Here is a 16,084-nt window from a genome sequence, read left to right as displayed (position 1 = left end):
CTGTTTGGTAGAATTTGCCTGGGAAGCCATCTGGACTCTTGTTTGTTGGGAGATCTTTTATTTCTGATTCAATTTCTTTGTTGGATCTGTTGAAGTTTTCTATTTCTTCCTGTTTCAGTTTTGGTTGTTTATCCAAAATAATGTATCCATTTCTTCCAGATTACCCAATTCGTTGGCCTGTAATTGCTCGTAATATTCTCTTATAATTGTTTGTATTTCCGTGGCGTTGATTATGATTTCTCCTATTTCATTCATGGTTTTATTTATTTGGATCCTTTCTCTTTTCTTTTAAATAAATCTGGGTAGGGGGTTATTAATTTTGTTAATTCTTTCAAAGAACTAGCTCCTAATTTTGTTGATCTGTTCTTGTTTTGTTTTTAATTTTTAGATCATTTATTTCTGTTCTAATCTTAGTTATTACCCTTCTTCTGTTGGTTTTAGGCCTTATTTACTTTTCTTTTTCCAGTTCCTCTAGGTGTAAGGTTAGATTGTAAATTTAAGACTTTTCTTGCTTCTTGAGCAATGCCTGTATTGTTGTATACTTACCTCTTTTGACTGCCTTTGCTGGATTCCAAAGGTTTTGGACTATTGTGTTTTCATTTTCATTTGCTTCCATGTATTTTTTAAATTTCTTTTTAAATTTCCTGGTTAACCCATTCATTCTTTAGTAGGATATTCTTTGACCTCCACGTACTTGTGGCTTTTCCAAATTTTCTATGATTTGTGACCCAATATGTGATCTATTCTAGAGATTGTTTCATGTACACTCAAACAGAATGTGTATTCTCTTTTAGGATGAAATGCTCTGAATATATCTGTTAAGTCTATCTGGTCCAGTGTGTCATTCAAAGCCATTGTTTCCCTGTTGATCTTCTGCTTAAATGAATTGTCCATTGCTGTGAGTGGCGTGTTAAAGCCCCTACTATTATTGTATTATTGTCAGTGAGTTTCTCTAAGTTTGTTATTAATTGATTTATATATTTGGCTGCTCCCAAGTTGGGGGCATAAATATTTACAGTTGTTAGATCCCCTTGTTGGATAGACCTCTTTATTAATGATATAGTGCCCTACATCATCTCTTATTATAGTCTTTGTTTTAAAATCTAGTTTGTCTGATATAAGTATAGCTACTTCAGCTCTCTTTTGATGTCCATTCACATGATAGATGGCTCTCTACCCCTTCACTCTCAATCTGGAGGTGTCTTTGGGTCTAAAATCAGTCTCTTGTAAACAGCATGTCGATGGGTCTTGTTTTTTATCCATTCTAACACCCTATGTCCTTTGATGGGAACATTTAGTCTATTTACATTCAGAGTAATTTTTGATAGATATGAATTTAGTGCCATTGTATTACTTATAAAGTCACTGTTCCTGTAGATTGTCTGTATTTCTTTCTAGTCTTTGTTGCTTTTGGTCTCTGCTGCTCAAAGGTCTCCTTTAGTATTTCTTGCAGAGCTGGTTTAGCATTCACAAACTCCTTTAGTTTTTGCTTGTCTTGAAAACTCTCTCTCTTCTCCTATTCTATTTTTTTTTAAAAGATTTTATTTATTTATTTGACAGAAAGAGAGAGAGAGAGAGAGCACACACAAACGGGGAGCAGCAGAGAGAGAGAGGAAGAAGCAGGCTCCCTGCTGAGTGGGAAGCCTAATGCGGGGCCCAATTCCAGGACCCCAGGATCATGACCTGAGCCGAAGGCAGACACCCAATCAACACCCACCGTCTCCTGTTCTAAATGACAACCTGCATATTTTGGCTGCATAGTTTTCCCATTTAGCGTGTTGAATATATCATGCTGGTGTTTTCTGGCCTGCCAAGTTCTGTGGACAGGTCTACTGCTAACCCACCCTTGTATGCCCACCCTTGTAGGTTCAAGGACCTTTTGTCCCTAGCTGCTTTCAGAATTCTCCTTATGTTTGTATTTTGCAAGTTTCTCTATGATATGTCTTATTGTTGACCTGGTTTTGTTAATTATGAGGGAAGTTCTCTGTGCCTCTTGGACTTGAGTGCTTGTTTCCTTCCCCAAATTAGGGAAGTTCTCAGCTATAATTTATTCAAATAAACCTTCTGTCCTTTTCTCCTACTCTTCTTCTTCCGCAATTCCTATGATATGGATATTATTATGCTTGTGGAATCACTGAGTTCCTTAAGTCTATATTCATGATCTAATAGCTGTCTTTTCCTTTCCTTTTCAGCTTCATTATTTTCCATAGTTTTATGTTCTATATTATCTACTCATTCCTCTGCTTCTTCCATCCTTGTTGTGATTATAACCAGTTGGTTTTGTATCTCAGTTATAGCATTTTTTATTTCAGCCTGACTAGTTTTTAGGTCTCTTATCTCCTGAGCAAGGGTTTCTCTGGTGTCTTTTATGCTTCTTTCAAGCCTACCTAATATTTTTATGACTATTGTTTTAAATTCTTGCTCAGGTATATTGCTTATATCTGTTTTGAGCAAATCTCTGGCTGTGATTTTTCTTGACCTTATTTTTGGGGGATAATTCCTCCCATTTTGTCATTATGTCTAGGTTCCGGTCTTTTGCATATTCTGAAAGCTTGTTACATTTCCTGCTCCTGAGAGTAATACTGTATTAAGAAGGAGGTCATACACTGTCCAGGGCCTTGCACTTCAGGAAGTGTTTCTGGTGTATGCTGTGTGCACTTTGCTGTTGTGTTTTGACTGCTCTTTCCCACAGGTCAGTCCTCTGCAGAGTTGTTCCTTGCTTGTCGTGGGGAGTGTTTGGACCTTTAATTAGGTGTGCTTTGATTTGTGTGTTAACATAAGCCTGAAAATGCCCCCGAAAACCTGATCCAAGAAAAGAGAAAAGCAACAAAAAAGCAAACAGACAAAAAAAAACTATAAGCCTGATTCCAAAGAAAAAGCCTGACCCAAAAAATGAGAAAAGGAAACAAACATACAAGTAAACTAGCAAAAAGCTATAAGCCTGATTCCAAAGAAAAAATGAAAGCAAAATGTGGTCCTGTTTCCACCAGAACTGAAACATGCTTTGGCGCACTCTCTGATCTATGACTCGGTACATGCGGAGGGCCTGTGTTGGTCCTCTGGAGGAGAGGCCTACTGCATTGCGTCACAGTCAGACCTAAGGTCTGGTGGACCTTTTGTCCTTGGAGAGGCAATATACCGTCTTCCAAATGTATTCCAGGAAGGATGACATTCTCTCCCAGTCCAACCCAGAGGGTCCTCGCACCACAGAATTTGCAGGAATCCTATGTGCTGCTTTCTTTCCCCCTCTCCCTGACTTCTTTTGTATAAAGGGCTCTCTTCCCTCTGTGCCCCTGTGGCTTTTTTCTCCTCTAGTTCACATCTCTGAACCTTGCATTTGCTCTAGTCTCTCCCTCTAATTGTGCAGATTTTCTTAATCCTCATTGATTTGCTAGTTGTCCAAAATGATCTGATGTTGATCTAGCAGTGTTTGAAGGATGAGACAAGCTCAGGGTCTCCCTATTACTTGGCCATCTTAATTCTCCCCCTAGTTTACCGTTTCTAAGTTAGAGTTTCTAAGCTAGGAAACCCCTAGAAAGGAGAGTTTTATTAAATGGTTAGTTGGCCTAGAAGAACTCTGTAGTTTCTTTTAACCCTGAAATTCTGTGATTCTTCAGACACAGAAAGATGAAGCATGATGGCATAGTGAGAAGTGGAGAGGATGGGGGCTTCTTTAAAGGGAGTTAAAAGATCCTTGGAATCCTCTTTTGTAGACCTTGCTATGCCCTGCTTTGTACTTCATGGAGTCTGTAGTCTCAGGTTACTGCTCAGCTTCTTGGACTTAGTCAAGTCATTAGCCACTTTGCTTCTCTAGTTTTCTTTACTTACCAGGTTTAGAAATTTAAGATTGCCAATGGCTAATGCTTTGGATTAAGATTGTTCTGGTGAAAGTAGAAACTGAATTCTTGTGTGTATTTGTGTGTGTCAAGGGTGGTGGGAATAGAGGTAGTCATGTGTGTTTAGAGTGCAGAATGGTGAAGTCAACATAATGTCAACATAAATAAATGGGTGAAGGATGTATGCAGGGTAATGTACACTCTTGCTGGATTATATTTTTTATCCTGTTTTTACCAGCTCTCATAGTGAGTTAAAGGTGTTTTGTTTAAAGAAAGGCTTAAATTTTGTTGTAGATATATTAAAAAACCTCTACCTCCAGGCACTCCCTCCCTGCTAGTCTTTTACATTTAGTCCATTGTCATCTGGATACCTCATATTTTATAACACAACTTTATTTACACTGGACTGACCAACTAGAAATAACTTTGAAAAATTTTAAATTTAAATCTCACAATAACCTAGTTCAGGTATTACTTTCCCTATTAAATAAAGAACACTCAGATACAGAGAGGTTAAATTACTTGACCAAGATGATAAATAAGGTTGAGAGATGGGGCGCCTGGGTGGCTCAGTCAGTGAAGCGTCTGCCTTCAGCTCAGGTCATGATCTCAGGGTCCTGGGATCCAGCCCCACATTGGGCTCCCTGCTCATCGGGGAGCCTACTTCTCCCTCTCCCTCTGTCCCCTGCTCGTGCTCTCTCTCTCACTTTCTCTCTATATATTTCAAAATAAAATCTTTTTTTTTTTTTTTTTTTTTTACTAGGAAGTACTTTAATCATTTTTCTTAGAAAAAAAAAATTCCAGACACTTTACAGTTCACAACATTTCAACAACGAAGTACTGGTTGGAGAGGTTTCCAAGAACTGGGTTTTCTGAAGTCTTAGGAGAAAAGCTGGTATTGTTTCACTATAGATGGATGGAATAGGTCATAAATGGAAGACTTCTGGCTACTGAGCCAATCAGAACCCAGTGGAATGACACTTCTGTCTCCCCTATCCCTCAGAAATGCCCCCTTATTAAAGCTAGGAGCAGTTAGCTTAGGCTGCAGTCTTCCCCTTGGACAAGAAACGGGGTGAAGAGAAAGGAAGGTCACTCCTGAGTCTCCATGCTTCCTCTTCCTCTCCCTCTCCTTGAGGTGGTTCTTCTGTATTCTCCTCCTCTGATTCTCCTTCCTTCTTTTCTGGTGGCTTCCCATAGCCTTTTCTGAAGGTGTCACTATCACTCCATCCCAGGTAGATATCTCAGAAGCAAGATAGCTGGCATCACCCTCCTGGCCAAGAATCTTCCGAAAACCATCATGTGAGAGGATACGGACCAGAATCTGAGCTGTATAGCGCACCATGTCCTGTTGTTCCAGAGTCATGACTGTGTGTACTCTGAAGTTGCCACTTTCACAGGGGTCAGTGATTCCCACTGACCCTGGCAGGAACAGTCCTGCAGCCAGAATCTGTAAGCACCGCCTGTATGCCACATTTAGGGCCAAAGGCTGTCTGGTGGGATTGTTCATCACAGTATAGTGCCCGAGTAGGTCAAGGATCCAGGGTGTTAGTGGCTCAAAGCCAGGAAAACGAATCCACAGGTTCTCAGCAGTCTAATGAGAACTTTAACTGTGGACTGAGAAGCATTTTCCTCAAACCAGCAGGCATGTCTGATGGCTGCTGAAGCACTCTGCAACCCCCTGATATCCAAATGGAGTTCTGGGTCCAGTTTTCGGAGATTGGGTGGCACTGTTGTAATGAGAATCTTCACTGTAGCATCAGAAGAACTGATCTCAAAGCCAGTTTCGTTGGTCAGCATGGTTAAAACTTCAGAAGGATCCTGTGCTCTCAGGCTTTCCACAACTTCGTTCCCTAGGGCGGCAGCAGCTTCCAATGTTGGCAGAATCTTTAGGATTACCACCACATTGTGTCCTGTAGTCATTGTTCCCTTTTTATACGATCCCACCTGTCACACTTCTTCAGTTTGCTCTTCGAATGTCCCTGGAGCCACAATCAAATTGTCAGTCACATTGTTGATTTTTGTCACCAGAGAAAGGATTAGGAGCAAGATCCTGATTCCTCTTCAGCAAGGCCTCACTGAAGGAAGTTTCGTCAGGCGCTGGCTTGACCTGGGGGAAAGCCATCTCACATAGATAGAAATCAAATGGAATATGTGGCACAAATGGCTGGAACCCGCCTCCTGGGCCTCCTCGGGACCCGAAGTGCCCGCCGTGCCCTTGTCCTCGGTCACCCCTCATGGCACCCTAAGCCCCGAACAGTGGAAGCCACCCTAACCTCAGAATAAAATCTTAAAAAAAAAAATAAGGCTGAGAGATCTTCTGATGCCAAATTCTGTCCTTATTTATTTAGTCCCAAGTGGTTTTAAAATTGTGCTCTGTTATACCCAAGGAAATGTCCTATTTATTTAAAAATTCTTTTTCTTGAAGATTTTATTTATTTATTTGAGAGAAAGAGAGAACAAGCAGTGGGGAGGGGCCGAGGGAGAAGCATACTCCCTGCTTGCAATGTGGGGCTCGATCCCACGACCTGGAGATATGAGCTGAGCTGAAGGGAGATGCTTAGCTCACTGAGCCACCAAGGTACCCCTATTCAAAAATTCTTAATTTTAACAGTAATATAAATAAAATATATTAAGCACTATTCTTGGAAATGCATTGTTATATTAAATACTTCATAATCAACTGTTGTGCTTCCAAGTTAACTTGTCTGCAGATAAATCCCAGGAAAAAACCCTGTTTCTTTCATCATCTTCATATATAGAGACACTTAATGTGTCATTGATGAGCAAGGATATAATTCTACATTGGTCTTTCAAAATATTGAGGTTTGCGCATGCGGACTCACGGTTCATTGTGTGAGTAAGGATACTAGCGCAGGGTGTTGGCAGAGCACAGGTGCATCTGCTCAACAGAGGTTCCCTTAATGATATTACTGTGGCAATGTTGGACAAATGAGCCAGTGACACATCACGTAGTAGTAATATGTGTAGTGTTAGCAGTTATAAGCATCAGAAACTCTGAGTTTAATACGTATGATAACTAATATCAGTGATTTGTTTTCTTATTTATTTATTTATTTATTTATTTATTTATGTTTTCTTTTTTAAACAGATTTTATTTATTTTTTTAAAGATTTTTTTATTTATTCATGAGAGACAGAGAGAGAGAGAGAGAAAGAGAGGCAGAGACGCAGGCAGGGGGAGAAGCAGGCTCCATGCAGGGAGCCCGACGTGGGACTCAATCTGGAGACTCTAGGATCATGCCCTGGGCTGAAGGCAGGTGCTAAACCGCTGAGCCACCCAGGGATCCCCAGATTTTATTTATTTAAAGAGAGAGAGCAAGTGGGAGGAAGCGCAGAGGGAAAGGGAGAGAATCTCAAGCTGAGAATGGGGCCTGACATAGGGCTCCATCCTGTGACCCTGAAATCATGGAATGAGCTGGAATCAAGAGTTGGACGCTTAACTGACCGAGCCAGCCAAGTGTCTCTTCCGTAATTTATTTTCAAAAAAACAATTCTCCCAGTCTCCTCTTTCGATTTCCCGCAGCAGTTTAATTTGGGAGTGTGCTGAAATTGCCAGGAAGCTATTAAAAGTACAAACACTTATTTCTGTGAATCAAGACTTTTTATGTTGAACAACCAAAACAAAATACAAAAACAAATTGGATATTGAAGCTGTATCATAATAAAGCTATATACTTCTAATGTAATTAATTATACTTTAGTCAATGAGAGAACACTCATTTTTACTGTCTACTAATACCACTTTCAATGTGTTTTATATACTAGGGTTTTAAATTGGGTTTCATTTTAAAAAGGGATTATGCTACTAAAGCATATTCAAGAACTGTCTTACCATGTTGCCCTCCTGTCACTGGCCTGCTTTTGCTTTTTAAGTTTCTCAAGAATTTTTTTTTTTTTTTTTGAGAGAGAGTATGAATGGTATGGGGAGAGGCAAAGGGAGAGGGAGAGAGAGAATCTCAAGCAGACTCCATGCTCAGTGCGGAGCCTGGCATTGGGCTCAGTCCCATGGCCCTGAGATCATGACCTGAGCCGAAATCAAGAGTCAGATGCTCATTCAGCCAAAGCACCCAGGAGCCCCAAATTTCTCAAGATTTTTATAATTATGTTGATGATTAGGAATTTGATTTGCCTTTGATTAAAAAATATATCTAGGAAGTCTAGCAACTTTAAAATACTGTACATATTTAGAAGGAATAACCAGTTTTTTTCCCTTGAAATTCTTTTAATTATGCTACCTCAGAGTCATTTCCAAATATAGGCTTAGTAAAGGAAAACCTATTTCCTTTTGCTTTGGTGCTTTTGAATAATGAGCAAAGTTTTGCAGCTTTTAAAATCCCTGGAATAAGAGACTAGAAACCAGTTTCTTTAGTTAGCAATAACTTCTATAAAGTTCCTTGCTTATTTGGGTGAAAATTGTATAAAAAGGATAGAGCATGATTTGACCGATAAAATTTTTTCAAGCTACAATTAGTACTAAGTTAATACTAGAGATGCAAAAATGAAGTTATGGTCCTTGCCTTTGAATTTAAGAGTCCAGAAGAAAAATAGGTGAGCTGAAAATTACAATATAATCTGATGAGTGTTGTAACAGGAACAGAGTGTACTATCTTTGTAGGCAAGTGGTTGGGGTGAACTAAGAAAGGAGGTGGTATTTGAGGGATATCTTGGAAGTTAGTAGGTATCTGCCAAGATGGTGAGGGAGCACTTGCATCTGAGAGACAACATGAACAAAAGCGTGAAACTCTTACAATACTTAACAGTTGGGGGATCAGTGAATGTGGTTCACAGTGACTAGAGAGAGAGTAGGGTGTGTTGGGGAGAGAAGGTGTGAGAGAGGAGAGGATGTTGTTAGCTTGGTGGAAGAGCAGCTGATGAATTTGGAGAGTTAAGTTGGTCTACGTTGTGAAGAGCCAAGTGTGCCCTGTTGAAAAGTTTAGATTCCTTATTTTATGCTGTGGAGATTTGCAGTCAGGAAGGCCTTCTGTTTTAGGAAGAAAATGCTGGAGAATGGATTGATAAAGAGGAGAGAAATTGGTTCATTTATTCAGTAAACATTAATTGATCACCTATTATGTGAAAGTAACCATTCTAAGCATTTAGGATATAACAGTGAACAAAAAAGCAAAGATCCTTGTTTTAGTGGAGCTTATTACTTCTAGTGTAGGATTATAGACAGTGTACCAATAAACATAGTAAATACATTAATCATACATAATTAAATACATTAATCATAGTAAAATCATTAATCATCAATCAATTAATCATAATCAAATACATTAATACATAATCGTATATTAGAAGGTAATAAATGCTAAGAAAGAAGAAACAGTAAAATAAGGGAGTGTGAAAATGCCAGGTGGGGAACAATTGCAATTTAGATGAAGTGGCAAGATGTACAGTTTGGAAGCTATTACAGTGATCCAAATGAGAAATGATGAGGACTTAGGCTCAAATGTGGGACTTTAGAATGGAGAGAAGGAATAAATTGGCATATTTTTCTTTTTTGATGCTTTTTATTGTAAAATAAAACACAGAAACTGTATAAAACAAACCTGCCAGGTAATGAATGATAAGATGAACGACCATATAACAACCACCCTTTAAAAAAATGAAACTTTGCCAGCCACACCAGAAACCCTTCCATTTGACCCACTCCAATCACAAACTTCTCCCTCCCAAACAACCTGGTTTTTATTATTGTAATCGTTTCCTTGCGTTTCTTGATACTTCTATTAGGCAAATATATAACCCTCACATGAAAATACCCTAACTTGGTCTTGCCAATTAAAAACGTTTTTAAATTTAAAAATAATTTTTAAAAATATTTATTAACTTGAGAGAAAGAGAACACTCATGAGTTGGGGAGGAGCAAAGAAGAGAGAAAGAAAGGTGAAAGACACTCCAGCAGACTGGCTGAGTGCGGAGCCTGACTGGGGTCATCCCACAACCCTGAAATCATGACCTGAGCCAAACCAAGAGTTGGATGCTTAACCAACTGAGCCACCCAGGTGCTAAAAAAAGTTTTTTTTTTTTTAAAGATTTTATTTATTTATTCGTGAGAGACACACACAGAGAGAGAGAGAGAGAGAGAGAGAGGCACAGACACAGGCAGAGGGAGAAGCAGGCTCCATGCAGGGAGCCCAATGTGGGCCTCGATCTCGGGTCTCCAGGATCATGCCCTGGGCTGAAGGCTGCACTAAACCGCTGAGCCACCTGGGCTGCCCTAAAAAAGTTTTTTTTGATATGTCTTTTTAAATCTACAGGTTTTCTCTCTTTCCCTTTGTTTTCCTCACACCTTGTGAGCTAAAGAACAGAGCCATTTGATCTTTAGAATTTCTCATATCCTGGGGTTTTCTGAATGCACCCTCATGGTGCAACTTAACATGTTCCTTTAGCCTTTGTAGGACTTGTAAATGGACAGCAGGACCAAGGGCTTGATGAGACTGTGGTGTCATCCCTTTGCCCATAACTATTGGCAAGGGAGTGTTCTTTCATTGAGAAGTACATAATATCTAATTGTCTTTTGCAATGTTAACAGCTCTTTCTGCTCAATGCCTAGAATTAGTCATTTATTAGGAGTTGCAAAATGGTGATATTCTGTTTATATCCCATCTGTTTTAGTTACTAGCTGGAATACTTTTATCGAGGTATTTCCTTTTATTTATTATTTAGTTACCCTGTGATGTGCAGTTTATTTAGGAAAGGCAAGAAGACATGCCTTTTCCTTTACTTACTGGCTTTCAAGATAATACATTAGTTCCCAGTCATCCTCAATATTTATTACTCTATCAGTATTTTCTCTTCAGAATGACCATATCTGGAAAGGGGATGCTGGTTGGTCAGTGTCAAGAATTCACAGATGCTGGGCTGCCACAGTCTCTTCAGACCTCATCTGCTATATTCAATTAGGCAAAACCCCTCCCAGTTTTCACTCCTGTTCTAAAATTGGCTCTTCATATGTTCCAGTGAAAACAGTGTTGGCTATTTTGGGGGTTCTCCTGTTTCACATCCATCATGTACCCTACTACTTCCTTTGGCTTTTTCCTGCATAAATGCTAATACCATACAGGTCTTATGGTTGTTTGTTTGTCCCCAACTATTTATTGTGGGGATATCTTTTCACTAAGTTTTGTTGTAAATGTTTTCCATGGGATTTTGGTTTTCCTATTCAGTTGTTCAGACTGTTTTTATGTGGAAATCAGAGAGATTAAAAAACAAAATAAAAAAAGCACCCAAACCAAAAAATAACTCACTGCCTCCAATGCCATCTTCCCAGAAAGGGGTTGAATCTTTGAGGGGTTAGAGTAGAATTAAGAATAACTAAATTTTCTGATTTAGAATATCTGGTGCATGGTAATTTCCTTGATTGGGATTAAAAAATAGATGAGAAGGAAAGAATAGTGAGTGGAAGTTAAGATCAATGTTTGATTTCTTAGATTTGAAATACTTATTAGTTACTCTAATAGTAATGCCTTCTTAAGGAATACTTTTAGAATTTGATAGAACTAGATGATAAGAGATCAACACTTTGAAAATAATCAAAGCCATTATAAATTGGAGAAATTATTACTTTTGGTAAAAATTACAGTGTGAAAAACCAATAGAATAGGAAACATGCACTTGAAGATGAAGGAGACACTAATAAGTATTTATGAACTAGTAGTTTTATGTGTTTTCCATAAATCTGCACAACAAATAAAGGTTTGCATTGAGCAGCAATCCAAAGAAGAAGATGCTATTCAGAGATCCATTTGTAAGGGATGCAACTGGGTTTTTAAGCCATTAGGTGTAAATGCCACAGTATATGTTTGATATAATATTAAGGAAATGAATTTATAAAAGCTAAGTATTTTTCCTGCTAGAAAAATAGATATTAAGTATTCACAAAGATAAAAGTCCTAGATAAAAATGTTAAGTGTTTATAAGCTGCAAGTTTTTATATTTTGAGTAGACTACGGTATACCATCACAGATCCTGTATTTTAAGAGTAGGTAAAAAAGTCTTCTCTATTATGAGCTATTCTAGATAATTCTATTATCTAAAGGTGCTCGGACTTCAAAATGGGATTTTTAAAATAGTATGCACATTTGGACACCTCTTATAAAACTTTTCATTCATATTTAATATCAACCCAAATGACTTTCTTTTGACCTCTGTCTTTTCCTTTCTTCTTTTTCTTCTTCTTTCTAAAATTAGGCCAGTCTTCAGAGACCTGAGATTAAACTTGAATCATTAAAAGAAGATATTAAGGAATTCTTTAAAATATCAGGTTTGTAAGTTGCTTTTTTCTCTCCTAATTCTTTAAGGGAAAATAAGGAAATACTTCATTTGGAAGGAATATTTTATCTTCACACTTCAGTTACTCATTCAAAATTGTGAAGCAGTGGCTGGGTAGTTTTCTCTTTGAGGAGAATTAGAACTTTCAGATATTTCAATAAAATACTGCAAAACTTCAGGAACACTGGGAATCACTGCATTAAACTAATCAGTTTTGAATGTAGTTTACTTTGTGATCAAAATACATCCTGAATGTATGAAGATTCTCCCTCGCCAAGCACCTCCTCTTTTGCTTCCACTTATGGCTTCTTTTCCTTTTACACTTTTTCCCCCTCCTCTTTTCTATCCTTTCAAAGAAAAGAAAAAGAAAACCCTAATTTCTTTTAGAGCAAGAAAAGAGGTTCTGTATTTTCTAACCTTTGCACTCGGAAATTGGCTTACTTGAGATATTAACTGGTTAAGTTCAAGTAGTTAGTGGCCAAGCTAACTGGTCTGATGGTACCTCATAATAATGTTTCTGTTGTTTAGGAGTTTGCTGACTAGTTAGTTTAACTAATTGGTTACGATCTGTCTATCAGGTGCCTGGATGTTTCTTGCCCTTCCCTTGGCACATTCCTCATAGCACTAGTAGTACAGTAGACAGCTGTAATTTTGGCATTAATTGAGCACCTTAGCAGTGGAAGAAGGAAATGTTCCTCCAACCATGAGAAAATGGTGCAATAGTTTTACTTAAAAAATAGTGTCATATTGATAATTTTGCTACTTAGTGTTTGCCAACAGACACTGTGAACATGTAGGAAATACTTCATTCCTTAATAACACTTACACAGCAATTGGCATTTGAAGAAGTTATTTCACAAATAAATATGCTGTTAGAGTTTTAGTGAGATAAATTTAATTATAATGTATGCTTATTTTTAAAACTAATATGTTTGTGTATTTTATTCTTTTTTAAAAAATAGGTTGGGAGAAGAAACTTCAGAATGCTGTTTATAGTGAACTGAGTGTGTGAGTTTTTTCTACCTATTTTGAGATACCATTATGTTTAGCTGTATTTACTTTGTAAGTAATGAATATAGTATTGCTGTGTACACTCATTATATTACATTTTTCATTAGTATTTATATAGCATTTCATTTAAATTAATACATTGAAAAATTACAGTCTTGCCTGAGAATGAATCATAAATAGGTAAGGTTTTTTTACCACTGAAATTTTTATGTTAACAATTCATTTATCCAGTGTAGTTAGGGAAATAAGTTAATATTTCAGAAAACTGAAGCTTATCAATGTTCTTTTTATTGCCATTTTGGATATTAACCCTTTATCTGTCTTTATAAAGCAACTGTTCTAAATATAATTAACTTTTTAAATGTTTTTTGCAAAATTGGTGTCATTATTAAGAAAATCAATATTTTTGTTAATCTGGACTTGCCCTCGAGTCTGTTGAGGTGTATAAAACTATTTGTCGTTACACAGAATAAGGAGTGTTAGCGTTTATAGTTTATTCAGTCTTCCATTATTCATCAGTTATTTACTGAGCACCTACCGTGTGCTAGGCACTGGGAATATAATATAGAACAAGAAATCAACTCCTACCCTCATGGAGTTTATAGTCTAATGGAGTTCTTATGTTTTGTTTTTGTTTTTTTTTTTTACTGCTATCAGTGTGCCTGTGTCTTTCACATTCTCTAGATGCTAATACTTCTGTTTCTAACTTGTCCCTTCTAATCTGCTGTTAATTAGGAAACAAGATAATCTAGTTTATCAGAACTATTTCTAAAATAAAGAGACTCAGGGATCCCTGGGTGGCGCAGCGGTTTGGCGCCTGCCTTTGGCCCAGGGCGCGATCCTGGAGACCCAGGATCGAATGCCACGTCGGGCTCCCGGTGCATGGAGCCTGCTTCTCCCTCTGCCTGTGTCTCTGCCTCTCTCTCTCTCTCTCTCTGTGTGACTATCATAAATAAATAAAAATTAAAAAAAAATAAAATAAATAAAATAAAGAGACTCAGATGAAGGCCTGTGAACCTGTGGTTGGACACACATTTTAAAAATTAGTATTTGCTTCTTTGCTTGTCATCATTTTCCTGGTTGGTTTACATTCTTAAATAAGATCATATTTAAGTGCTTTTAATTGAAGTTGACTATGACCATACATACCCCTGGTCCTAGTCACCAAGGAATAGATGTTTATCATGATAAGTAAAGTTTTAAATGTACAATATGCATAGAGATGCCACAGGTTACTTATGAACATGATGATTTATCTCTTTTCTATTACACAGAAAGCTTGTAACTTTGTGTGTCTTTCTGTCCAATAATGGTGTAATAAAAGTATCTGGTTGTGTGTAATTACAAATGGTGGATTCTCATCCATTGTTCATCATCCTCATCCAGAGGAGATATTACTGATGATTGCTATTTTTGTAGTCCAGTCCATTTCTGAAATTTGTTCTATGAGTGAATACTGAGTGCCTTTTTACTTGATGGCAGGGATAGTGTTTTTCATTCATTGTCTTACTTTTAGTATCCTAACAGTAAATATTAAATAAATATTTTTGAATAACTTGTTGGGATTTTTGAAGGAGCAAGTAGTATCACCTTTTTTACTCACTTGGGTTCTGAAGAAATTGAGAAATAAGATAAAATATAAAGGCAAATGGGAGATCAAAACTTACTTTTATTACTGATAAAGACTAGATAAGAGGACATAGCTTAGTGCAAGAGCAAAATAAATCCTTTAACTGAACTCCAGAATTAAATAGATTTAAACTTCCAGTTAAATAGCATTGGTGAGCATGTTTGGTTTATTATTCCAAAAAATTTTGTTATAATTTTTATTTATGATAGCCACAGAGAGAGAGAGAAAGAGAGAGAGAGAGAGAGGCAGAGACACAGGCAGAGGGAGAAGCAGGCTCCATGCACCAGGAGCCCGACGTGGGATTCGATCCCGGGTCTCCAGGATCGCGCCCTGGGCCAAAGGCAGGCACTAAACCACTGCGCCACCCAGGGATCCTATTATTCCAAAATTTAAAAATGGTGTAACAAGTAAAGCCCTGGAAAGAGGCCAAGAGTGTTACAGTAATGAAGCTCTTTCCACAGGGAAGGACACATCCAGCTTGGAGAAGAAGTGTTTCCCCTAACATAAATCAGGAGAATAAAGTGAATTTAGTATATTGTGTTGCATTTTCCATTGACAGAAACCATTAGATGGACAAGTAAAGAAAGCAAAGAGTAAAGTAGAAGAATTCACTAGGTTAAATAATTGGAGTGGAAAAAAAAAAACCACGCTCTTTCCTAATAAAGGTGTAGACACATGAGCTATACTTCATTTTAGTAAACATGCCAAAGATTGTTTTCTGATTCTTCTTTAAAAGAGAAAAATTTTTGTTTTCTGTCATTTACCCAAAACTTAAATTGTAGCCTGGGTTAGTTCTTCCAACTTAAGACTACTTATTTGGGGTGCCTGAGTGGTTTAGTCTGTTAAGGGACCCACTCTTGGTTTTGTCTCAGGTCATGATCTTGGGGTCATGGGATCGACCTTATTTAATTATTGTGTTAATATTTAATAGGCAATTAAATGAGTGTTTTACGCAAGCACTGTACTAAAAGCACTTTAAATGAATTGTCTTATACATTGTAATCTTCACAACAACCCTATGATTGTGGAATTTATTACTATAACTGTTTTACAGAAGAGAAAACTGAGGCTGAAACTACTTAAATAATGTCCTGAAGATCATATGGCTAGTAAATGATAGCATTGGGTCTTGACCTCCAGCTGTTTGAATCCAAAACACATGTGTTTTACTACATCTCACATATGTGTACATCTTATGTCTCACTTGTATTAAAAGTGTCACCAAACAAGTATATTTTACATTTCTTTTAGTGCCTTCTATAATGTCAAATAAATGGTATTGAGTCAGCAGTAGGTACGAAGGTATTGGG

At 37.5% G+C, this 16,084-nt stretch overlaps 1 protein-coding gene and 1 pseudogene across 1 annotated transcript in view; one reads left to right on the top strand and one right to left on the bottom strand.

Annotated features, from left to right (window-relative positions):
• Window positions 1-4,925: 4,925 nt before the first annotated feature.
• On the bottom strand, window positions 4,926-6,072 carry LOC100688927 (annotated as a pseudogene).
• Window positions 6,073-9,247: 3,175 nt separating this feature from the next.
• Window positions 9,248-16,084, top strand: part of TBC1D19 (TBC1 domain family member 19) — a 119,223-nt gene continuing 112,386 nt past the window's right edge. The window contains exons 1-3 of the mRNA XM_038533709.1: window positions 9,248-9,310; window positions 12,053-12,125; window positions 13,096-13,141. Of these exons, the coding sequence (XP_038389637.1) occupies window positions 9,248-9,310; window positions 12,053-12,125; window positions 13,096-13,141 (182 nt within the window). The remainder of the gene's footprint in view (window positions 9,311-12,052; window positions 12,126-13,095; window positions 13,142-16,084) is intronic.

This window comes from Canis lupus, chromosome 3 (assembly GCF_011100685.1).
Source record: "Canis lupus familiaris isolate Mischka breed German Shepherd chromosome 3, alternate assembly UU_Cfam_GSD_1.0, whole genome shotgun sequence".
Taxonomy (NCBI): domain Eukaryota; kingdom Metazoa; phylum Chordata; class Mammalia; order Carnivora; family Canidae; genus Canis; species Canis lupus.
This window is presented reverse-complemented; position numbering and strand designations above follow the sequence as displayed.